Below are 25,135 nucleotides of genomic sequence, written 5' to 3' on the forward strand. Positions count from 1 at the left end.
AAGAGTTGACTCATTGGAAAAGACTCTGATGCTGGGAGGGATTGGGGGCAGGAGGAGAAGGGGACGACAGAGGATGAGATGGCTGGATGGCATCACCGACTCGATGGAGTGAACTCTGGGAGTTGATGATGGACAGGGAGGCCTGGTGTGCTGCGATTCATGGGGTCGCAAAGAGTTGGACACGACTGAGCAACTGAACTGAACTGAACTTCTGTTTCCCAACCAGAAACTAGTTTGTTCTCTAGAGACCGAGTCTGTTTTTTTTTTTAAAACTTGTATCTTCACAAGTTTACTGTATTTTGCAGATTCCATATACATGTGATATGGTTTTTGTCTGACCTATTTCATTAAGCATAATACCCTTCCAGTCCCTTCATGTTATTGCAAACGGCAGAATTTCATTCCTTTTTATGGCCAAGTAATATCCCACCACACATTTGCCACATCTTCCTTATCCATTTTTCTGCTGATGGACACTTAGGCTACTTCTGTGTTCTGACTTTGGTAAATAATGATGAACACTGGCGTGCATGTGTCTTTGTGAATTAGTGTTCTCATGTTTTCCAGATATCTACCCAGGAGTGGAATTGCTTGGGCATATGGCAGTTGTTTTTAGGGTTTTTTAGGACCCTCCATACTGTTTTCCACAGTGACTACACAAATTTATGGGGTTGACAGAAAAGTTCATTTGAGTTGTGCCAGCGGTTAAAGCGTCTGCCTTCAGTGTGGCAGACCTGGGTTCGATCCCTGGGTCGGGAAGATCCCCTGGAGAAGGAAATGGCAACCCACTCCAGTATTCTTGCCTGGAGAATCCCATGGACGGGGGAGCCTGGTGGGCTACAGTCCGCGGGGTCGCAAAGAGTTGGACACGACTGAGTGATAGCCAGCCCAATATGGCTACCCACTCCAGTGTTCTTGCCTGGAGAATCCCAGAGGCGGGGGAGCCTGGTGGGCTGACGTCTATGGGGTTGCAGCACAGTATGTTCCTATCAACAGTGTATAAGGGTTCCTTTTTCTCTATATCCTCACTAACATTTATTATCCATGGTCTTTTTGATGACAGCCACTCTGATAGGTATCAGGTGATATCTCATTGTGGTTTCAATTTGCACTTCTCTGATGATTAACGACATTGAGCATTTTTTCATGTGCCTGTTCTGATGCATATTCTTTTAACCCTAAAGATTTATCCTAGACAAAGGATCTTTGTCTAAGAGGTAAGAATGTTTTTGTGTCTTCTGTAGGGAAAGCAAGAGAAAAGGGAAGGCTGATGGTTTCTTTTAAACCTAACAGTTAAAAGTGCTTTCACAAAGATGCAGGTGGAGGGTTGGGGTATTTAGATTGGTAAGTCAGACCAACATTGGCAACTTTAAATTTTACATGTTTAATTCAATACCAAACACCAACCAAACGTATTCATCATCTGAAGAATACTGCATTTCAGCCTTACTTCAGTGGCAGGAACTGGGCTCAATCTGGCATTTTGAAGGTGACCACAGGAAAGAATATGAGAATGGGAGCCTTTTTAAAATGCTGCAACACCCACACTCATCATGTCACAAGACTCCCCATCTAGTGCTGGGACCCACCTCCAGCAGAAAGCCAAAACAACAGACCACTAAGTGGGGTCCAAGGTGCCTTCTATATTTCATTCACACCTCTCCTTTGCCAGGGAGTGCTATTAAAACCAAAGAAGAGGAATAAGTCTCCAGAGAGCTACTGAGGCACACTGATAAAACTGGGAGAAGGAAGAAGTAACAGGAGGCCAATACTGTTGCCTGGACTTCCTGGACTCTAAATCCATGGGGAAGTCGGGGGCTCCACAGCTGCTGTCCAGTAAGAGGAGTTTCCAGGTCCTGTATGCCCCTCCAAACTCGGATTCAAATCCACCACCTAAAAATGGGGTTTATCTCTGCCCTGGGCATCTGCATCTTCAGTCGCTCTCATCATCATCTTCAATCTGAAACCGTTTCTTCTTCCGGATTCCTGGAACTCCCAACTCTGGTGCTATGGGAATGACAGGGATGAGGAGAGGAGATCTAAGTATGTTATGGAGAAGGAGGATGGTAGCATTTATCTTCTGGACTGGAGAGAAGAGTGCTAGAGGTTAGAAGAAAAAGCAGGTCCCGACCAGACTCCCCGACTTCTGCTCCCACCTTTATCTTCCTCCTGCTCCTCATCGCTGTCCAGCAGTTGTCGCTTCTTGGGTGCCATTATCAGCTGCTCTTTCCCACCATTGGTCCCTTCCTCTGAAACAACCACAAGAGGCATGAAATTAGGGAACTAGGTTCTTGTAGTCTCAGAAGTCTTGTAGACACTCTTGATCGATATAGCCAGCACGCAGTAAGTATACAATAGATAAGTGGTCCTGGTTATTACCCTCTGGCGACACCAGGCCTGCTTTCTTTTTCCGGGCTAACAGGTGCGTCCTCAGGGCATGTGCTCGGTGCTCCTTTTGGTGCTCCTCCGCTTGTTGATGCTCCTCTTCCTGTTGGTGCTCCTCCTCTAGGCCTGGCTCCCCAGGAACCTTAGATTCTAATCCTAACTGAAGCTTTTCCTCCTCTTCCGCTTGGCTCAAGGAAGCTGCCATCCTCCGGAGCTGGGTGGGACTCAGTTTGGCTGGAATTCGCCAGAAGGTTTCCTACAGGGGCAAAGGAGTTGAAAGCAGGAGCAATGGGAAAGGAGAAGCCTCTAGCTCACCAGATTTTGATATCACTCACTGAATACATATGAGCCTACACTGGTGAAGCACCACAAAGGTTGTGAACTCTCATTGCTTATTAATCCAGTCTATGCCCAGTGTCTAGCACAGGGCCAGAGAATATAGTTGTTAATTACTTAATAAATGAATGGATTCTGGGGATCTAAAAGTGAGTCAGATACGATCCATGCTTTCAAGGATCTCACAATCAAACAGGATAAAGAACCAGTGTACTATAACAATGTACTGTAATACCACAGGACTGGGGCTATACTAAAGGAACGAACAAATCACAGCCACCAAAATGATTACAGTTGGCCCTCTGCATCTGCGGGTTTCATATCCATGGATTCAACCAACTACAGATCAAAAACATTGGGGAAAGAAATGAAAAATTCCAGAAAGGTCCAAAACCAAAACTTGAACTTGCTGCACACTGACAACCATGTACATAGCATTTATATTGTATTAGTTATGACAAGTAATCTATAGAGACTATATGCAAAGATTATACACAAATACGATGCCGCTTTATATTAGAGACTTGAGTATCTGGTGAATTTTGGTAGGGAGTGTGGTTGAAGGAGTGAAGGAGACTGCTTTCCTGAGGAAGTACCAGCTGAACTAAAACTCTTTGAAGGTCAGGTGGACTGTTCATCAAGAAGATGGGTGATGCGTGGAGTCCTCTGGTTCCTGTGTACGTGGTTGGAACATTCCAATAGGGGGAACTGGCATGATTGACTGATTACAGGTATGAAAAAGTCTGTTTGGAGGATGGAAAGAGCTCAGGATGACTACAGTGTGAGGCAGGTGTTGGGTGGCATGATTGTGAGGCTGCAAAGCTTGGTCAAGGCCAGATACATCACTCAGAGGCTGTGGACTTTGTCCTGCAAACCGTGGGGAACACCAAGTGCTCTGATCAGGGGAGTGATATAATCAAAACTATCTTTTAGAAAGGTAACTTGGAAGCAGTGCGGAAGATGGACTTAGGAGAAGAGAAGACAGGCGAGGAGAAGATTAGCAGGACAGCTGCTGCAGGAGTCACGGTCAGAGACGACAGGGAGTGAGGAGAAGATGCATCTTAAAGAGACAACAACATGCTTGGCTGATGCCGTAACTGGTGTATTTACCTGTCCAGAGGCAGGAGGCCGAACCCCTAGCTTTCGCAACAGCTGTTGAAACTGTTCACTTTCCATCGCTTCTTCATTTTCTTCTGTCAGTGGCACCAACGGAACTGCCTGAGAGCAGCCTAGGACAGGACCCGGTCACATGGTGAAGATGGGAAGAAAGAACTGGCCCTCCAGCCCATGGCAGGTCCCCAGCAGCCTCCAGACCCCAGTCCTCCCGAATCCGTCACTTATTCACTCACTGGCCTCTTCCCGATCATCTGCTGCTCGGATGAGGCAGTTCTGGAGCCAGAGGAGGGGAGCAGAAAAGCCTGAGGGAATGTGGGAAACTCGCAACTGGTCCATACATCCAACCCCGCCATCTGAGACATCTCTCCCAACCAAGCCCTCACCTTCCTGGTGCAGACTTTGCCCAAGGTATTCAGTTGAAAGGACGGAGCCATCCTGGGCTTGCTCTGCTTCTGAGCCTTCTTCTTTCTCTTCATCCTCTTCATTCTCTTTCTCTGGCACGTTTTCCTCTTCTTCTAGATCTTCCTGGCAAAAATCGTGCAAGGATTCTTCTTCATTAGGCTACAATTCATTGGGGTGAGAAATGGACCAAAGGAGACAAGATAAGGAACTGCGTGGAGTCCTCTGGTTCCTGACTACCCAGCTAGGGGGACCTATTCAGAAGAGCCTGAGGCAGGAAGACTCTGGGTGGGCTACTTCTAAGGAGCACTGCATGGGGAGAGGGGTGGGAGGGAGGCATGCCCAGCTGGCAGGGCCAGGGCAAGACTGTTACCAAGCTCGAGGGTGCCAGTTTCTTCCGGCGTTTCTTGTACAGCTCCCGCCGCTCAGCCACCAGCCCCAGAGACAGCAGTTTATCCACTATTCGGGCCCGTGAGCGTTTGGCTGTAATGTTCTTCATGATATTACCCAGGACATCTATAGAGAGAGAAAGTGTGAATAGCCAAGAGCAACAGGAAAAGGCACTAGTAAAGGAAACAGAGAACAGTCTTTGGAAAGGGGATAACTCAATTCACTCAAAAAGACACCACAAAAAAAAAACCAGTATGGAGGTCTTTCAAGAAACTACAAATAGAATTATCATATAACCCAGCAATTCCACTCTTGACTATATATCTGAAAAAAATAAAAACACTAATTTGAAGATACACGTACTCCAATGTTCTTGGCAGAATTATTTACAATTGCCAAGGTATAAAAGCAACCTAAGTGTCCATAAACAGACGGATGAATAAAGAAGATGTGATACACACCCAGGACTTCCCAGGTGGCTCAGACAGTCAAGAATCTGCCTGCCACGCAGGAGATGTGAGTTCAATCCCTGGGTGGGGAAGATCCCCTGGAGAAGGAAATGGCAACCCACTCCAGTATTCTTACCTGGGAAATCCCATGGACAGAGGAGCCTGGCAGGCTACAGTCCACAGGGTTGCAGAAAGTCAGGTACAAATTAGTAACTAAACAACAATAATAATATACATATATACAGGAATACTACTCAGCCATAAAAAAGAATGAATTTTTGCCATTTGTGGCAATATGGATGACTTGGAGGGCATTATGCTAAGTGAAATAATAAAGACAGAGAAATATTATATGATATCACTTATATGTAGATTCTAAAAAAAACCAAACGAATGAATATAACAAAAAAGAAGCAGACTCACAGATATAGAGAACAAATTAGTGGTTACCAGTGGGAAAGGGGGAAGGGCCATACAGGGGTGGGGGATTAAGAGTTGCAAGCTTAGCTATAAAACAAGCTACAGGGATGTACTGTACAACACGGGGAGTATAGCCAATATTTTTTAACAATGATAAATGGAGCATAAAATTTAAGAATTAGTGACTATAAAAAAAATTATGACGATAGTGAATCATACTATAGTGAATTGTATACCTGTAACATAATTAAAAAAAGAAAAAATATCTTTAAAAACAACCACGACAACACAAATAGAGCAGGTGGACAGAAAGAAGAGAATAAGCCTTCCTTGGGAAGAGGAAGCAGCAGGAAAAGAAACGGACAGCTTGGCTCTCCTCTCAGAGGCTCCCTGAGCTTCCCCCTCACTCACCATCGGAGTCCTGAAACTCCTCAAAAAGCCGCTGCAGCTCCAGCTCCTGATCGTCCGTCCACAGCACAATCTGGGTTCCTTTCCTATTTAGGGAGGTGTCAGCGGAAGGGGGTGCTCAGGGGCTGCATGGTGGATTCCCCAAATCAGTTCCCTTCAGAGCACGTGCCACTACCTCTGGAAGTCCTTGACGCTGTCAGCCAGACCCAGCCGCACCAGATGGTGGATGACCTGCCTGCGTGTCCGAGGAGCAGTTTTCAGGTGTGCCAAGATGGTGTCCACCACATCCTGACCTGAGGTGGAGGCGGGGTGACGCTGGGAAGGGGGGTCCCGGGGCTTTGGCTGCCTTCCTCCCCGCCAAGCTCTTCAGACCTCAAGGCCTCATACCTTCCACATCCTTATGGGCAAGGTACAGTTCCCGAAGCTGGGCCTCCTCCTCTGGGCTCCATCCAGGGAGTCTGCGGCTAGAAGATCTGAGTGGGGAAAGAAGGGGATTGGGGAGGCTGCTGGGTCTGAAAGAGGAGACCAAGGGCCTTCTCTTCTAACAGGAACAGGGCGACCCAGGTGCCTCAGAGCAGCCAGCCAGCAGAGGCCTAAGGTGTGTCTCCTTCCTTGTACTCTCCTATTTAAGAATCCCAAAATCAAACTACGAGTTTCCAGGTTGGGCCCCTGGAACCTGCCACTGCAGGGGCTGAGGGCTATTACGAGGAGAGAGAAGAGTGACAGGAGAGGAGCCGAGCTACTCAGAGAAAGAGGACAGGCATTTCTGTGCTCCCTTATGGCTTCCCAGCACTTCTTGGTATAAGGCACATACAGAGTCTCTGTGGGCCCCCGACTCTGAGCGCCCCCCGAACGCTGGTGAAGGAGAAGGAAACTAGAGTAGATAGGACACTTAGGCTCGATCCCAGTTACTCTCTTGGGCAAAATTAGCTAACACACTTCACCTTCGGGGCTTGTTTTCTCGCCTATCAAAGGGAAAGAAAGGTGACGCCATCTGACCCGCCAGGCCCTCCAGCTCTGGCACATTGTACTGCGCCACCCCACCACCACCCCCCACCAGGCCCACCGTGCTGTCCTCAAGCTCACCCGCCATCCAGGGTGCCGTAGCCCTCGGTCATCTCTCGAACCACAGCGGTGTTCTTCCAGAACAGCAGCTCCACAAAGGCTTTCTGGTTGACAGCAGCCAAAGCAAAGAATTTGCCCAGAATATACTTGGCAAAAGTCACGAGCTCCTGTGGGAGAGGGAGGCTGCTGTTAGGCCCGTGGCCACACGTACATAAACACGGGCCTCTAGGTATCATCTCTAGACTTGCTCCCGGCTGGTGCTCCTCGCTCGGCCTCTTCTATCCTTCCCCATGCAACTCCTTCAACCTGCCTGCCTACGTCTTCACTATTCTCTCATGGCTCAGCCCTGACACCCCTCAGGGCACTTTACCTCTCAACCCCAGGACTTCCCTAGGCCTCCAGACCCCCATTCTTTGGTACTTCCTCACTCTGTAGGCCCCGGCAGCAGGGTCGCTGAGCAGACGATTGAAGAGGTAGAAGAGGGAAAGCTGGAAAAGCAGGGCTTCCATTTTGAGATCGTGGGCCAGCCGGTGCAGCATCTTGACCACACAGTGGTTGGTGTGGGCGCTGTTCTGCTTGTAGCTCCGCAGCAGCAGCAGGTAGGCTCGGAGGACGGTTGAGTTTGCAAAGCTGCACGGAGACAAGGAGCGAGAGGATGCAGGTGTGAGAAAGATACAGCTCGTCCGCATGGCACCCCGGTCTCCACCCTGACACCAACTCCATCCTCTGGGTGCACACCGTTTCAGGTAGTCCAGAAAGTTAAATTCTCTCTCCGACACCTGGACCACTTCTAACTCTTCCTCCTCCTCCTCTTCTTCGTCTTCTTCCTCTGCCCCTTGTTCCTCCAGCCCCTGCTGGCCTGCAGAAAGAGTGAGGATTACCGGGTATCTGCAACGTTGGTGCTAGAGAAGCATGGGAAGGAGAGTGATGAGAAGGAAATGGAGACTCACGGGGAAGCGGGGCCCAGAGGATTTGCTTTAGTAGCTGGATCTCCTCCTCTGGGGAGATGTCCTGAGCACCAAACACATCTCTTTCCGGCCACACCTCCCTGGAACACAGAAAGAAAAAAAAAGGCCTTTTTGCCAGAGGGAATTTGGGCTTCCCTGGTGGCTCAGATGGTAAAGAATCTGCCTGCAATGTGGGAGATTTCAGTTCAATCCCTGGGTTGGGAAGATTCCCTGGAGAAGGGAATGGGTACCCACTCCGGTATTCTTGCCTGGAGAATTCCATGGATAGAGGAGTCTGATGGACTACAGTCTATGGGGCTTCAAAGAGTCAGACATAACCGAGTGACTAACACTTTCAGCAGAGGGAATCTGAATTATAATTTGAGGTAGTACAAGGAATTTAGACTTATTTTCCAACTGGAAAGAGAATGCAAACTGTCATCTCAAAGATGAAACAAAGACTCTAGGGAAATTTTCCCTCCTAAGCCTCACTGCAATGAAAATCAGAGGAACAAAATGCAAGTAATCTAAATGCATGACATTTAGTTGGACAAATATACACAATGGGGTTTTAAAGCCATTAACAATTGCAGAAATATATCTGATGTGAAATGATGCTCACAATATACTGAGAATTGAAAAAAATACTATAAATCAGTATCATAATATTTTGATTTTGTAAAGAAGGTGCATATGTCTATATATAACACAGAGGGGGGAAATACTCTGGAAGATAACTCATCAAAATGTTAATGATGGCTATCTTTGGCTCATAGAATTATCTCTATTTTTTCCCCCAAGTAACTGTGCTAATATTTTTCAAAAGTGAAACAAAACAAACAACAAACCTCCCTAATAAACCAACCAAAACTTCCCAGGACTCGAGTGCTCCATGCAGAGCTCTTGCACTTCTGAGGGGACTGCTCTCTTTGAAAGTCTGAGAACCCTGTGCCCCAGTGAAAGCCACTCTCTGCCCCCGAAAGTCCAGGGGCTGGATGCAGGAGGATGGGCAGGCAGTGCTCTTACCGGGCAGACCTCAGGAGGCTCAGGGCCTGCGGGGCCTGGCCAGCCAGGAGGCAGTCCTGGATCCGCACCATGGCTTCTGCCCGCTGCTCTTCCACTGGCACCTCTGAGGCCGCATCAAAGGGAATCACAGAGTCCAAACTGAGCTCAGAATCCTAGACAGGGATGATTAAAGCTATGGAAACAGTGGTGGGGGTGAGGGGATGCCAAGACAGCCTGTCCAGGGCACTAGACTCAAGAGGTTTCTGCAGCTACTTACCTGGGCATGGCACTGCAGCTGCTCAGCCAGGGAGGGCCACATGGCCTCCAGTTCCTCTGGGCTGTAGGGGGCACTACCAGAAGCAACAGATTGATCTAGGGCCTTCTTTTTCTTCTTTCTTTTCTTTCGTTTGTTCTATGGAGAAAAACCTGTGTGAGGACAGCAGGAGAGCCAGAGAGGCCTTTTTCCATCAATGTCCTCTGAGAACTAATTAGTCAGAAGTCTGAATTAATTAGACATTCACGGAGTGACGACTATGTGCTACTTGATGGCGACGGGTAAGCAGCAGTGACCAGCACGTTGCCTTCTCCTTGAGGCACTAGTTGGGGGAAACAGGTAAGTAGGAAAACAACACTACAGCGTGGATAAGACCTAGAATGCGGCTGAGCATAAAATGCCATGGCCAAACACAGGAACAGCATGTGACTCATTTCTTGGGGCAGTGACACCTTAAGCAGAAGTCTAGAGAATAAACAGATTTGCTATAAGGATAAAAACTTCTCTATGAAAAGGCTTTGTAAAAAGGAAAGCATTCTGCAAAAGTACACCACAATTTTCTTCCTCCTGAAAAGCAGGATCTCACCAAGTCATGGCTGTGAATCAGTCTTTACTGTGGGTAAGTAAGATGGGTTATGAGGTCCTTAATGAGATTCATGCTATATTCAAGGAACTTAAAACGCACCAAAGGTCAGGAGCATGAGCCTGGACTCCAGCTGGTCAGGATTTAAGTATGGATGCTAGTCATTTACCAGCAAGACCTTGGACAAGTTGCTTAACCACTCTGTGCCTGTGTCCTAGTGTTGTTGTAAGGATTATGGGAAAATCTTAGCACAACATCTGAGACATAGTAAACGCTAAACGCTCAATACAGTACTGAGAATACAACAGAGTTCTGAGTGTAAAAAGACCTTTTAGAAAAGTCTCATTGGTACTACAGGTGTCTTAGGTGGCGCGGTGGTGAAGAATCCATCTGCCAATGCAGGAGATGCAAGAGACTTGGGTTCGATCCTTGGAGTAGGAAATGGCAACCCTCTCCAGTATTCTTGCCTGGGAAATCTCATGAACAGAGGAGCCTGGTGGGCTGCAGTCCATGGGGTTACAAAGAGTTGCAATGGATACAACTGAGTGACTGAGTACATTGGTACCACAGCCCCTTTCAAGTTCACTTCTGACCAAGTTTTAAGCTGTAGCAAATAGAAGTATAGGAAAATTTTTACAAAGCAGAGTCCTTGTGTCTCCAGGATAGAAACTCCTTGAGCTTTTCTTCTTGTCCCAGGTTTTTCATTTATTATTTCATTTCAGGCTCATATGGGTAGATATTATAATCAACTTTAAAGACCTGGAGACTCACACAAGCAGCTTGAGTTATTCTAACAGTAACTAATACAGGATGAAACCCCAGATCTCTGACTTTTTCTATTTTTGGCTTCTCTAGGTGGCATGCAGGATCTTAATTCCCACACCAGGGATCAAACCCTGGCCCCCTGTAGTGGGAGTGCAGAGTCTCAATCACTGGACTGCTGGGCAAGTCCCCAGATCTCTGACTTTTAATGTAAGGTAAGGCCCCTTCTATCTCATGACAGTGCTTCTGAAGAATAACCAGGAAATAACACAGCATAATTAATAAATCCTAAAATTATGGACCCCCAGAGTCTATGTGCTTTTAGCACACAGCAGGTATTTAATAAATGGTTCCTGAATGAAGATATTTATGGTAGATCAGGAATTAACCTAATGAGAGGAAATTCACAAGGCCAACTCACAATGGCAACACCAACAAAACTCTTGGCCTTAGTTGAGAGTATTTCTAACAGATCAGCTTTCCCCTTCCTCTTTTTCTTCTGGCTCTTTCTACACCCCTGGGCCGCCCCATACCTGCACCATCAGGTTCCCACGGCTCCGACAGAACCGCTCCAACATCTTGAGGAAGAGGTGGGTGGTTTCCACCAGGTCACGAAGGAAAGAGCGGGGCTGGCATCTCTCATCAAACTTCCGAAAGAGAGCCAGGAAGAGCTCCCGGTACTCCATCACGTAGAAAATGTTGTCTGCAAACAGGAAGAAAAGGGGATGGATGGACTGGTCTGGAAAGCCTGGGGATGGGAGAGACAGGTGGAGCTGGGATGGGAAGGGTGAGGTTTGGGTTGAGAGGCAGGGAAGGCAGGACCAGCGACCAGGCCAGGCCTCACTCTTGATGATGCGGCTGCTCTCCCTCACAGCCTCGTCTGGGCACACATCCATCTCATTCACTGTGGCCAGCAGCTCCTGATACGCCTTCAGAGCCAGGTGCATCCTGCCAGAAGAAAAGAGGTGAAAAGGAGGACAGCTTAGGACCTTGGTTCATGGAAACAGTATCACCCCTTTGCACCTCCACCTCCCAAAATGGTTCCATCAAAAACTGAATGACCCAGCCCATCCTTCTCCCCAGCCTGACCACCTGAAGCCTGAAATAGGGAAGAAAGCACCATCCCGAATTCAGGCGTTCCGATTTCCAACCTGGCCAAGATGCCCACTCTGACCCCAGTTCTCCGCCCGCTCACCGGCGTGCCCAGGAGGCGGCTTCCTTGCGGTCGGTCAGCATCATCTCATAGTAGTTGGTGAGGTTCTGCTCAATGAAGTGGAAGGTGCGGACACTGAGGGTCTCAGAAACCAGGCCTGGCCGGAAGGAGGCAGCGCGGTTGAAGGCCATGAAGAAAGCCAGGGCCCACATGTAGTAGGTCTCATCGTGCTGTTGAGCCTTCTCCCGGAGCAGGTGGTCCTGTGTCCAGGAAACACGGATCACCCTGTGACCACAGGGCTTCCCACTTCCTCCTGTTCTACTGTGACCGGGTGGACCCTGGACATCACTGTGACAATATATTAGGACCCAAATTTCCATCCTTCTCTTATCCTCTCCGTATTTCCTTCCCTTTCCTCTGGGACAACTACTCTATAGTCTTTTTTGTCCCATCAATAACCCACTCCCTCTTGACTTCATCACCATGTCTCAGGAGCACCCTATACCCTTCCCATCTACTAGTCCATGCTCTTCAGCTAGCTTCCCGTGGGCTCCTCACCAGCCTGCCCTTCCCCCCACAGCGGCCTGAGTCACCTCTCTGCTCCATCCTTCCTAGGCTCTCACCTTCACCGAGCCCATGAGCCGGTTGTAACAGTTTTCCAGGAACTCCGAGCAGAAGTCCCGGAGGAAGAGTCTCACGTTGAGGGCAGAACGGCGCTGGACAGACAGCTCCCGGGCAGCCTGGCGACGTTTAGGCACCCTTCGGGGCTGCTTTCCCAAATCAGAAGTGTAGTTTTGGAGCTAGGGGTAGAGGTTGAGGGGATCAGAATTACTTCTGAACACCTCCCTCCCTGGCAGCTCTTTCCACATCCTCGGTACTTCAGTTTTCTCAGGAGAAACTTGTAGAAGGGTCTCTCCCGCTAGTACTAAGTGAAGATGCTGGTAAAGACACTGCCAAAACTCTATGCCTCCTACGTCTCCAACCTTCTAAGCCCAAGAACAGAGACAGCTTTACCTCCAGAGATGTTACCCTTTGTAGGCCCCCTACTCTACAACGTCTCCCCAACCGCCCCGACGGGACCATACTCACATTGTGGAGACCTTTATGAAAGACAAGGTCCCTCTCCCCAATAGATTTCAAGCCCTGGATGATGTAGGAACCCCCAAACCGAGAATGCCTGCAGAGGGAAAAAAAACACAAACCTCCAGGGTGACTCCTCAATTTTGGGGAAGCTCCGTCCTCACTCTCTCAGCAGCACATCAGAGCCTGCTGTAACCACAGAGTGCTCTCTGGCCACCACTGTGACCCAGTGTCTGGCCCAAGCCCTGACATTCCGCGGTGCAGGAGCGGGAACACGGGCAGAGCGGCTCTCTGCCACTCACCTGTTGCCTCGCTGCAGGGCTCGAGTCTTCTTTTCCGCCATCTCTCGCTGGCGCAGCACCTCCAGCTCCGCCACATCCGTCCTCCATTCCTGAGCCAAGTGTCCCTGCCCTACTCCTGCCAGTTGCTCAGGGTTCTGGATTTAGAACAAAGAGGGACGAGTCAGAAGGGTAGTCATTCCCTATTCTAAGTTTACCTCCTAGGGGGACAGAAAGACTGAAAGAAAATAGGACTGTTGGTGGGACCCTGTACCTAAGACACGGCTACTCCACAAGTCACCTGCCTCCCCCAGACATTTCAGTCATGACTCCAGAGCAATCCTGGCCGCACAGCAGAAAAGGACACGAGGGAAGGGATGGCAGCCACACGTCAGGGTCTCACCTGGTCACGAAACATAAGGGAGATGATCTCCAGCACATGGAGGCTCCACTGCTGCTCCGCAGGTGAGCTGGCCAGGAAGAGGAGCAGGTCATCCAGGCCACTGAGGTGGAGTGCCCAGAGAAGCCGGTCGTGGACACTGGCCTCATCGTCAATCCGCTGAGCAACGAGGTGGAAAGGGGGCGCTCAGTCAGCTCTCCTGCCCTGCCCTGAGGTTCTTCAACTCATTCCTTGACCAAGGTGCTCCCCACCAAGGTCTGTCAGAGGACAGAACAGTGGAAAAGGGGGCTGCTCACCCTAACCAAGCATGAGAACTCAGACAACCCCAGATCACCTTCTCCTGCTCAAGGTCGGCGGGCACATGGAGGACGTTTCTGACCAGCAGCAGGATCCGCTCAATCAGCAAGTTGTCTTCCTCCTGCCGTTCCTCCCAGCCCTGGTCAGAAGGAGAGACAGAGGAAGAGATTCCCTGGGGAAGGCGGGAGGGACCTACCCTGACGGAGGGACAGAGGCACACAGAAGGGTCAGGATTAAAAAGAAAGGAAAGGAAGTGTTCAAGCAGTCCTGAGGCCGCAGGCTCAGTGCAGTGGATTGGACCTGTACCCCAGCGATTGGGGCCGTATCTCCATGACAATGCCCTGCCTGGGGCTCTGTGTGGAGGAGGAGCAGGGCGCTAACTGAACCCCTTGCCCCCACCCCCAACCCCACCGCCTGGCATCTTGGGAAGCAGAGACTCACCAGTTGCAGCAGCTCATACAAAGTTTCACTGAGGACCCCAAATGCCTTCTCACTGGCAAAGGCCTATGAAATAGGGGAGTCGACCTTAAGTAGCCTCCACTTTTTCCTTCCCCACCGCCCCCAATTCTGCCCCAGGGACTCTGGGGGAAAACCTCACCTCTTTGTAAGCCTGCAAGTATGCCAGCACCTGCAGAAAGTGGTGCCGGAAGCTGGGCTCCTTGGGTACGCTGCCGAAACAGAGCAAGGCTGGTTGTGTCAAGTTCACCATCAGCCTAGGGAAATCATGAAGGAGGGAGAAGCTGTTAAGTTTCCTCACCAGGCACCAACACCAAAGGCTGGCACAGGATAAACCTTAAAAAGCTGAGGAATCAACAATGAGATCCTGCTGCACAGCACAGGGAACTAGATTCAACATCCTGTGATAAGCCATAATGAAAGAAAATATAAAAAACAATACAGAATTGTAAAGTAAAAAAAAAAAAAAAAGATATATATACATGCATATATATTCACATGTGTGTATAACTAAGTCACGTTGCTGTACAGCAGAAATTAACACAGTATTATAAATCAACCATATTTCAATTAAAAAAAAAAAAAAGCTGGGGAAATCAACCTGATAACAGCATCAAAGAGAGGCTTGTCCTGGCGATGCTGGGTGAGGATGGGCAGGAGGTCGCTCTGCAGGATCTGAGCCGATCCCAGCTGCTGCCGCACGTCCCGCGTCTCATCCTCGTGCCTCAAGTAGCGGATCAAGTCCTTCACACTCTCTTCAGGGACAGAATAAACATGGAATCAGGGAAGAAGCTCCAGCCAGGTCCATGTGCCCTTCATACCCATGGCTTGAGAAATTCAAAAGACCTTGGTTCAAGCAAGTTTTTTCCTTTTTTAATCTGTTTCCTCAAAAAGGGACTCACCCAAGCAATCTGGCTCCTTGTGGTAAGTGTCTCCCTCCAAGTACCCAAGGGCACTACATGTGGCAAGAAGTTCACAATTCATCATGCTCAAGTCCACACATCAGTGGACGAGCCAAGGGACACAGAAATGACGAGGCCTACAGAGACAAGGAAAGATAACAAATGTGGGCTCCTCCCCATAAAAGGGAGAGGGGAGCGTGCAGGCCCTGGATGCTTTGGTTAATCTGAACAAAATCCTCAAATGCTTCACTTCCATTGGCACCAACAGTGTTGTTCCCAGTCTCAGGGAAAGCTTTAAGTTAAGGCTTCAACCAAGGAGGCTCCAAACCTAAGAATTAAGCCGTCACATCCTCTAAACTGGGTCTTCCCAGATGGTGCTAGTGGTAAAGAACCTGCCTAGCAGTGCAGGAGACATGAGAGAGACAGGGCTCCAGTATTCTTGCTTGGAGAATTCCATGGGTAAAAAGAGCCTGGTGGGCTACAGTCCATGGGCTTGCAAACAGTTGGACACGACTGAAGTGACTTAGCATGCACGCATCCTCTAAATTGGGTCTGAAGCTTGTATGTTTCAGAGTCTGGATGACGTAGTACAAAGAAAGGCTGGTTAGTGAAGGGCAGCATCACCAAGACTCACCCTGAGAAAGCTCTGCAGCTCTATGAGGGGAACGAGCTTTCCTCTCCCTTAAAATTGCCAGCCCCTGTCCCCTTCCACCTTCCACACACAGTTATGGCTCTTCTGTACAGGAACTGAGAAAATCCAGCTGTGACTGTCTGGTGATCCCACTGAGGATCTGATATATCCCAGGAGCCCGGAGGCTTCTAAGGCCTTAGGGCTGTGCAGAGGAAGTTCCTTCACTCTCCTCCCCAAAGCTACTCATAAGTTTTGATGATCTCAGTAGAAGCCAGGACCTAACAGGGTGGATAAGAAAAGAAGTAAATAGGAACTAGTTAAACTTCTTGTCCCTCTCCGCAGAAGGACCATCTTCCTTTCCAGAAGCATGCCCCCCTTTATAAAAGTCCTTACATCTGCATCAGATAATCAAGTAGGTACAGGTCCTGGATGTTTCAGAACCTGACACTAGTAACACACACATACACAGACACAGGACTATCCATCAATCTTGTCCCCTTATCACATTCAGCCATACTCTCAGCTTCCTCTAAAAAGACCTTTCCCATATGTCCCACAGAGGTTCCATATGTACCTCTAGCCCAACTCCAACCCTGTTCCCCCACAGGAAATGGGCATGTCCGAAGGACCAAGGATCGATGCCTGGTGCTGTATCCCTGCGTTTATGTAACTGGGTTATTTCTCTAGGCTGCTGCTTTCCCTTCCCTGGTGTGTTAGTCACTCAGTCGTGGCCATTTCTTTTGCAACCCCATGGAGCCTGCCAGACTCCTCTGTCCATGGAATTCTCCAGGCAAGAATATTGGAGTGGGTAGTCATTCCCTTCTCCAGGGGATCTTCCCAACCCAAGGACTGAACTCAGGTCTCCTGCATTGCAGGCAGTTTCTTTACTGTCTGAGCCACCAGGGAAGCCCCCACTGGTGGAAACATACCATTAAAAAATCAGCCAGGGACAGAAAATTCACAGTTCACTCTCTTTTCATTTGATTAAATAGAAGCTACTTATCACGTAGTCTGTGTGGCCTCCTCTTTCTCTTCTAGACCACTTAGAATCTGATAATCTGTCTTATGTGATCTATATCACACACACCTGCCCAACCCACCACTTCCTAGATCCATGCCTTAGCTGCCTCTCTGGCTCTCTAACCCTCCAGCTCAGGAACATAAACATACACATTCTTATACATAGAGCCCCGCCTTGCACTCTCCAAACCTTGCTCCCACCTTCTGGAAAGTCTATCTCCCTTAACTCCAAAAGTTCTAAGCCTATCTGATGTTCACAATCCAGCTCAATGCCACCCAACTCCTCACGAGGACAGGAGTCTACAGCAGGGCAGGCTCTGACGGCACATATCATTTTAAATGGACTGCCTCCTCCAGCACTGAACACTTCTTTATGTTATAATTATCTAGAATATCTCTTTTCTTCTCTATTAAATTTTTAAAAAATTTTTTATTTATTTGGCTGCAGCAGGTCTTAGTTGCAGCATGCAGGATCTTTTGTTGAGGTGCACAGGCTTAGATGTTCTGGGCAGGTGGGATCTTAGTTTCCAGACCAGGACCGAGTCCCAGATTCTTAACCAATGGACCACCAGGGAAGTCCTCGTACAAGCCTTTAATTTATCTTTGTTTCAATCAGAGCAATTTATTCTCCTTCGTGTTTTCTACTTTGAAAATAATTCTCCCAGTGCCCCCTCTTTGACCCACAATAAAAGCAAAACAGTAAAACCAGCATTCTGGCTTGCTAAAGAACCAACAGAAAAGAAGAAAGGAAATTCTCTTTTTTTTCTTGAAAAGATTGCCAAGAATCAATAGAAGACAGGAAATTTTTTTGCTTGAAAAAGATATCTTAGAAATAACAAAACATACAAGTATGCAAGTAAAAGCATTAACATCATACCCTCAATTGGTATTATACCCAATTAACATATACCCAGAATGACTGCAGTCATTTGAGCCAGGTTGCACTTCAAAACCACCTTAGAGGGACCCCTCTGGTTGTCCATGGTTAGGACTCTGATCAAAGCAGGGGGTCTGAGTTTGATCCCTGGTTAGGGAACTAAGATCCTGCACGCCACCACATAAGGCACAAACACAAAAAATCCAAACCATCTTAGAACGTCTGCTTAGGCCGATCCAAATATTCAGAAACTCCAGGGGCTGAGGTAAACAGGCACAGGCACAGTATTTAGGAAATGTTTGCCAAATGACCCTGTAATTGCAAACTGCTTTAAGAAACAACAAAATAACACAAGCCTTTTACGCTGGAGAAAAATCAACATGCAAAGGCAGTTCTACAACTTTATTCAACAGTCAGCAGTTAGTTCTCATTTCTTTTTAGGTCATCTCTTTGATGACCTTCTGGATAGGGGTTTTTTGGTGGTTTTCTTTTGTTTGCTTTGTTTTTAAATACAGACTGGTATAATGCAGTAGTTCCCCAACTTTTGGATTTCATGGATGAGTCTTTGGTTTGTTTTTTTTTTTTAATTTAGGGAGACTAACCTAAGGTTTCAGTCTTTAAATTTTGTAACTTAAGGACATTATAAAAAAAAATACAGGCACACAAACCTCATTTTTGCTGGTAGAGGACTATAAAATGGTGCAGTTGCTGTGGAAATTGGTTTAGCAATTCCTCAAAATGTTAAACACAGAGTTAACATAGGACCCAGGAATTTCATTCATAGGTATGCTGCTGCTGCTGCTAAGTTGCTTCAGTAGTGTCCGACTCTGTGCGACCCCATAGATAGCAGGCCACCCAGCTCTCCTGTCCCTGGGATTCTCCAGGCAAAAATACTGGAGTGGGTTGCCATTCCTTCTCCAATGCATGAAAGTGAAAAGTGAAAGTGAAGTCACTGAGTCACGTCTGACTCCTAGCGACCCCATGGACTACAGCCTACCAGGCTCCTCCGTCCGTGGGATTTTCCAGGCAAGAGTATTGGAGTGGGGTGCCATTGCCTTCTCCGATTCATAGGTATACATCTGAGAGAAATGAAATGTATGTCCACCCAAAAACCGCACACAACTGTTCACAGCAGCATTATTTGTAACAGCCAAAATGCTAAAAACCCCAGCGTCCATCAACAGATGAATGAATAAACAAAAAGTGGTATATCTATACAACGGAATACTATTTGACGATAAAAAGGAATGGAGTACTGATGCATACCATAATATGGATGAAATCTGAAAACATCATGTTCTGTGAAGAAGTCACACACAAAAGGTCACATACTGTATGATTCCATCTATATGGAATACTCAGATTAGGTAAATCCATAGAGATATAAAGCATTATAGATCAGTGGTTGCCAGGAACTGGGGGAGATGGGGGAATGGGGCTGACTACCAGTAGTCATGTTTATAGCTTCTTTTTTGAGTGATGAAAATGTTCTAAACTTAGACAGCAGTAACTGTTGCACACCTCTGTGAATTGTACATTTTAAAAGGGTGAATTTTATGGTATGTGAATTGTATCTCAAAACAGCTATTATAAAAAACACTCACACAATTACCACACATTCTGTTTTCAGTATTTAAACACCAAAAAAACCCCATGAAAACCTAACAAGGACAAAAATCCCAGGAAAAAAAGTCCTTTAAATTTAATATATTTGATTTTATGAAAAAATTCATTATGCTGTATTTTCACATTTCATCATAGACAGATGAGAACTTTATCAAACACCTTAGACAAAGCAGACCTGGACATTTAAAAGGAATGTTAGTCAAGTTTCCCACTCAGTTGAGTACTAAGCAGTTGAGATGAGGCAATGATCATCTGAAATTAATACTTGCAGACCTCAAAATGCAAGACCCAAAGGAAAAAAAGGATAAAATAATTAAAATGCTTGTAATTCAAAACAGAAAATTAGCATACTTCTTGAAAACAAAACCAAACAAAAACTTTGACCCCAAACCCACCCTGCTCCAAGAAGCAGCTTTGAGTATCACGACTATGAACAGAATGACACTTGGCTTAACCTAAACCTCAGTTTTCTTATTGGTACACTAAGAAAAACAAGTAGGGGATGGTTCAAATGAGGTCATGGAACTCAAAGTCATCTGTGCAGCAGTGGACCATTGGTGGTCCAAACTGTTGGCTGTCTGCATCAAGATTAGTACGAAAGCAAAGCATACACATTTAGGACATCTGACAGCAATCTGACAGAGCTGGTGCATGTTGGCTCTCACAGTGAAACCATGAAAGTGCTGGCCATTCAACCGTGTCCGACCTGCCGTGATCCCAGGGCTAACAGGAAAAATGTCTCTATTCTGTATATCTTTTTTATGTTACTTCTCTAGTAATTTAATTTTTCTAACAATACTATTCAAGTTTTACTGTTTTATTTTTTTAATTAATTAATTTTAAATTTACATTTTTGTGTGTAGGGGGTGGGGTGCAGCGCCATGCAGCATGTGGCATTTTAGTTACCTGACCAGGGATCGAACCCATGTCCCCTGCATTGGAAGCACGTAGTCTTAACCACTGGACTGCCACAGAAGTTCCTAGTCCTACTATTTTAAAATAGTTCTTTATATGTCAATTATATCACGATAAAGTTGGTGGTGGGAGGGGGAGAAAGCATTGGTCTGCAATAGCTTGGGAGGGGAAAACCTCTGGTCCTTGACCAAGAAAGTCGGAGGAGCACTGATATCATCAAACTGATATTTACTGAGTGCTGAGTACAAAGACTTCTCAAAATATTAATTTCCTCTCCATCTACTGGACTCTATAGGCAGTCATTAAGTGCTTACAAAAGTTAGGGCTGTGCAGGTGCAGTGGCTTCAGTGTTGAAGATATTTAAGGAATTTAGTCTCACAAATAAAACTCATCTAATATAGAAGAAACACTATAAAAGGCTAGTTAGTACAAGCTCTAAATAAGTGATACTGAAAAAAAATTCTGAAAAACTAGGGCTCTTTTCAGGCTGAAGTAGTCAAGGAGGTTTTGTCAGAGAAGTGTGATTAGAATTGGGCCTTTGAAGGCGGCCTTAGAATTTAGGCAGCTGGGAGGAGTGGAATTTAAGCAGAGAATCTTCCAGAGCAAAAGCAGAGAGGGAACAACTATGAATAAAGGAGCTTAACAGGAGAGCAATGAAAAGGAGGGTTGGAACTGGCTTTATGGGAAAACTTATTGACAATCAATTTAAGGATTTAGAATAGAAGCCTGGGACTAATTGAAGATTTCTAAGCTGAAAAATAAAGTGATAAGACTGGGGGAGAGCAAGCAGGAGTACATATCCTACTATTGTATCACTACACATCACTCTTGTAAGGTCTCAATATTTTTTCCTTTTATTGCATTCACTCTACAAAAGATCCCAGCCTCAGATCAATGCAACCATTTACTTTCCAGGCTCTTGGATTCAAATCTAGATTAGGATTTGCTGGAGGAAATCAAATAACCCCGCACAATGATACACAACAAATGTGGTCTTCAATCTGAACAGGCCTTCAGCTTGTCCCTGGAGAAGGAAATGGCAACCCACTCCAGTATTCTTGCCAGGAGAATCCCATGGATGGAGGAGCCTGGTGGGCTACAGTCCACAGGTCTCGAAGACTCGGACACGACTGAGCGACTTCACTTTCACTTTCAGCCTGGCCCAGCATCCTTAGTATTCCTGGTCCTCTCCCTCTTCTCCTTCTGGAGGAACAGCTGTTTCTAACTTTCACCCACTACCCTTAAGTCCTTTTACTCCACTGCGTCTCACACCTCTCAACTGGTGTCTCTGGTCCTTTCCTCTCAGAACAACAGAAATCAGAAATGAACTCTCTCAATGCTCTCCACCCAGGCTGAAAAACAAACATACTTCAAATGCCCACAGTGACTTTTTTGCTTGGAATCTAAGCTCTCCATTTGTAACAGCTCAATCACTTCTTTTTTACTTTTTGGCCATGCCATGTGGGCTCTTAAGTTTCTCGACCAGGGATTGAACCTGCACCCCCTGCATTGGAAGCTCAAAGTCTTAACCACTGGACCACCTGGGAAGTCCCTGATCAATCACTTCTTATCCCTCAGTTGGTTCTTCCTCATTTGTTTCCAACATTCTCTTTACACTGGCTCCATTCCCGTATAAGTTGCTCAAAACTCTTTCATCTTAGGAGGAAGGAAAATCCAATAATGCAAAAACCAAAAGACCAAAACTTTCCTCAAACCCATACTGTTTGGAGAAGGCTATTCCTCCTCTCCTCAAGTGATGATGCTCCTTAGGCCTGCATCTTTATGTATATATGGCTGCAAGGCTTGCGGGATCTCAGTCAGGGCTTAAACGCTGGACATGGTAGTGAAAGCTTGGAATCTTAACTACTAGGCCACGGGGGACTCCTTAGGCTACACCTTTAGTCCTCTTCCTGTCTCACTCTACACAGCTCCTTGGGCAAACTCATCCACTCCCACATCTTCCAACTACCATTGCTGAGCCATTAGTCAGCAAATCCGTTATCTCCTGCCACTTTGAACCCGCTGGTGCCAGTCCCACAAATGAATAGTGATCTCCATCTTCTCAAATCCTCACACTTAATATGCCCAACATGGAACATCTTTTCCCTTGGTTGTCTTTACTTCTCTGTTGGATTTCTCAGGAACTGACACAATCTACTCAGTTATTCACATAAGAAACCTAGAAGTCACTCTAAATACCTTGAGTCACTCACTCAAGCTAATTTTACTTCCTTATGCTCTTCTACCTGGCCCTTGTCTATCCCGATTGCTACTGCCTCACTTCAGGTCCTGAGTATCTCCTGCTTAGATTACTCAACTGCTACCTAGCCTCTTTCTTGTGTCCAGTCTCATTCTCTTAAATCTATCCATAGTACAGTTACCAGGTCTGGCCATTTAACCACACTGCTTAAAACCTTTCAATGACTACATAAGAAATTCATAGTGATTGTCTCTGGGGAGAACTGGGGGACCTAGGTCAGGAGAAATAGTTATCTTTCTCTTCAGAACTGTTTGAATTGTTTACCTTCAGCATGCGCTAATGCCTACAATACAAAGTCCTTTATGAACTGTCTGCTAGTTACCCTTCTCTCCCAAGACACTCCTCTGTCAGGAACACCCTTCTCTCATCCACCTAGAGTCTATCCACTCACCTTTTAGAACTCTGCCCAACTGGCACTTCCTCCTGGTTTCTCCATACAGAAAGTATCTCTCCTTTGTGTTTACTTTGTGCCATAAACACTTTCATCATGGCATTTGTAGTTTATGTTGTACATAATAAACAGATTGTTTAAAACATCTATCTCCCTGAATTAGCTTAGATTCCCTGAAGGCAGGAACTGTTTCATATTCACCTTTGAATTTCAGAGTCTAGTGAGTCAGTCAGAATCTACAGGGAGTGGGGCTTGGACAAGAGTGTTCTGAAAACACTCTTTGGGTGACTCTAATTCAAGCTCCTGTTACCTGCACTAAAATATAACCTCTTTGAGACTAGAAATCTTTGTGACCATCACAACATAAGTGTAAATACATGCTTTCTAAGCTTAAGTAGACAAGTTTTGAAGTTGAGGGAGGAGAGGCTGGGGCTGGAGATTTGGAGGAATCAGGTTGTTAGGTGGTCTGTCAAGCTGTGAAAGTAGAGAGTTTACTCAAGACAATTCCAAGTGAGCAGAGTAAGGAAGCCAGGGCAGAATTCTCCGGCACCTTGTAACTGCAGAGGGCTCACATCTGTTCCTTCCAGTTCCTTAAGGGGAGGAACTCTGTTCTATTCATCTCTGTCCATCTGGTACTGAACACAGTGCACAGTCGGAGCTGAGAAACCTTTTACTCAATTTTATAAGTGCCACAGAAAGTATTTAGTCACAAAGTTGTGTCTGATTCTTTTGGACGCTATGGACTGTAGCCCACTAGGCTCCTGTGTCCATTGGATTTCCCAGGCAAAAATACTGGAGTGGGTTGCCATTTCCTTCTCCAGGGGATCTTCCTGACCTAGGGATGGAACCCGCATCTTCTGCACTGGCAGATGGATTCTTCACCACTGAGTAACCAGGAAAGCCCATCATATATAGAAGGAGGTAAAATACTTCAGGGACACAAAGGAAAAAAGTGACTACTTTGGCCTAGGAGGGCTGGAAAGAGAGGTTTTCAAAAAGACAGTCGAGTTCGCGTCTGAAAGAGAAGCTCACTTGGCAGAGAAGTGTAAGAACTTCAAGTTCAGGGAACGGCTGGAGCACAAGCATCAAAGCATGAAAGACACAACACAGACACGCTTTCCCCAGGGCTGGGATTCAACTGCATGAGACGGAGAAAAATGACAAGAACCTTTAGAAAACAAGCTGAGCCAGAGTCAGACTGCCAAAGGCCTGGACACCCACCTAAGGATTTAAACTTGACCGTGGGCAGCCAAAGAGGAGTTTTAAATGTAATTTGAAATGACCAGATTGACTTTTTATAAAGGTAATTATGAGTGGCAGCACGAAGGGCCAAGAATTGAGACTCAAGGGAAGGAGCTTAATTAACGGCTGATGGAGAAGGAAATGGCAACCCACTCCAGTGTTCCTGCCTAGAGAATTCCCAGGGACGGGGGAGCCTGGTGGGCTGCCGTCTATGGGGTCTCACAGAGTCGGACACGACTGAAGTGACTTAGCAGTAGCAGCAGCAGGTCCAGCTAACAAACTCAAGCAGAGACTGTAACCTCCATAAGTCTTCTACCAAGGGAAAGGTCAGAAGGGAATGAGAAATCCATTTTATATATTTTTTTCTTCTTCTTCCTTTTTTTTTTTTTTTACCTCATTCCATAGTTCATCAGGCACTCTTTCCATTTTATAAAAACTCAAGATTTAAGTCAAGTGACCACTGGATCCCGGCTCCTGCTGATCACCAAGTTGCACACCTGTTTTTTTCGGGGCTGAATTGGATGGGAAGTTCAGAAGCGGAAATTCCTGGGAAGCTTCTGTCTTACAGTAAAGGTTCCAAGCGGACCAAGCCGTGCGGAGTGACCTCGGGAGAACAAGGGGGAGTCCCAGGCGAGTTGGAAACGCCCGGACACCGAGACCCGACTGGGAATTGCGCGTGCGCAACTAAGGCGCGCGCCCCGCCCCCTGCCTTTAAACCAGGTGGCGGGAAAGGGGACTCCGCGCGTCCCAGGAGAGGCCCCGTGGCTACGAAGGGACGCAATCCACTTAAAGCCTTCTTGCCGACACACTCACTCACCCGCTCCCCGCCGCTCCTCAAGATCCCCGCAGAGCCAGCAGCTCTTAAGCACAGTTCCGCTGCTTTTCCCGCCACCACCGTGGGTCGGACCAGATCCTGCCTACGTGGGGAGCGGGGGCGGGGCGAGCCAGGCTGGTCCATGTGACCCTTAGCGGCCGGGGGAGTTGGTGATGAAGTGAAAAAAAAAGGAAGCGAGTACAACTATTGTTTTATCTGAGTCGATCCCTTATATTGAGCCCGAGCTCACAGCG

The 25,135-nt window shown here is 46.9% G+C and overlaps 1 protein-coding gene across 4 annotated transcripts; it reads right to left on the reverse strand.

Moving 5' to 3' along the window:
- Positions 1-1,364: 1,364 nt before the first annotated feature.
- On the reverse strand, positions 1,365-24,970 carry TIMELESS (timeless circadian regulator). 4 transcript variants are annotated; one of them, XM_040232964.1, is made up of 29 exons: positions 24,885-24,970; positions 15,106-15,242; positions 14,805-14,958; positions 14,346-14,460; positions 14,189-14,251; positions 13,785-13,886; positions 13,454-13,609; positions 13,075-13,208; positions 12,782-12,869; positions 12,316-12,492; positions 11,735-11,952; positions 11,384-11,487; positions 11,073-11,242; positions 9,198-9,332; positions 8,942-9,093; positions 7,919-8,016; positions 7,707-7,827; positions 7,397-7,598; positions 6,990-7,135; positions 6,291-6,376; positions 6,079-6,196; positions 5,907-5,989; positions 4,610-4,752; positions 4,221-4,398; positions 4,071-4,139; positions 3,832-3,950; positions 2,380-2,641; positions 2,157-2,249; positions 1,365-2,007 (listed from the first exon to the last, which is right to left on the reverse strand). In XM_040232964.1, exons 2-29 carry the CDS (start codon positions 15,188-15,190, stop codon positions 1,934-1,936), a joined length of 3,645 nt encoding a protein of 1,214 aa, XP_040088898.1. In that variant the 5' UTR covers positions 15,191-15,242; positions 24,885-24,970; the 3' UTR covers positions 1,365-1,933. The 4 variants fall into 4 exon arrangements, with proteins under 4 accessions (XP_040088898.1, XP_040088895.1, XP_040088894.1 ...); XM_040232961.1 differs by adding an exon at positions 15,818-16,014 and having other exon boundaries at positions 11,073-11,487; positions 24,885-24,957; XM_040232960.1 differs by having other exon boundaries at positions 11,073-11,487.
- Between the last annotated feature and the right edge of the window lie 165 nt (positions 24,971-25,135).

This window comes from Oryx dammah, unplaced genomic scaffold (genome assembly GCF_014754425.2).
Source record: "Oryx dammah isolate SB20612 unplaced genomic scaffold, SCBI_Odam_1.1 HiC_scaffold_29, whole genome shotgun sequence".
Lineage (NCBI taxonomy): Eukaryota > Metazoa > Chordata > Mammalia > Artiodactyla > Bovidae > Oryx > Oryx dammah.

Excerpts from the sequence above, each read along its gene's own strand:
- TIMELESS (XM_040232960.1), bottom strand. The coding sequence starts at position 15,190 with ATGATGAATTGTGAACTTCTTGCCACATGTAGTGCCCTTGGGTACTTG. Across the intron at positions 13,209-13,453 it reads CCCTTATGTTTCGTGACCAG|AACCCTGAGCAACTGGCAGG; the intron begins GTGAGACCCTGA and ends TTCTAAATCCAG. Across the intron at positions 4,753-5,906 it reads GGAGTTTCAGGACTCCGATG|ATGTCCTGGGTAATATCATG; the intron begins GTGAGTGAGGGG and ends CTCTCTCTATAG.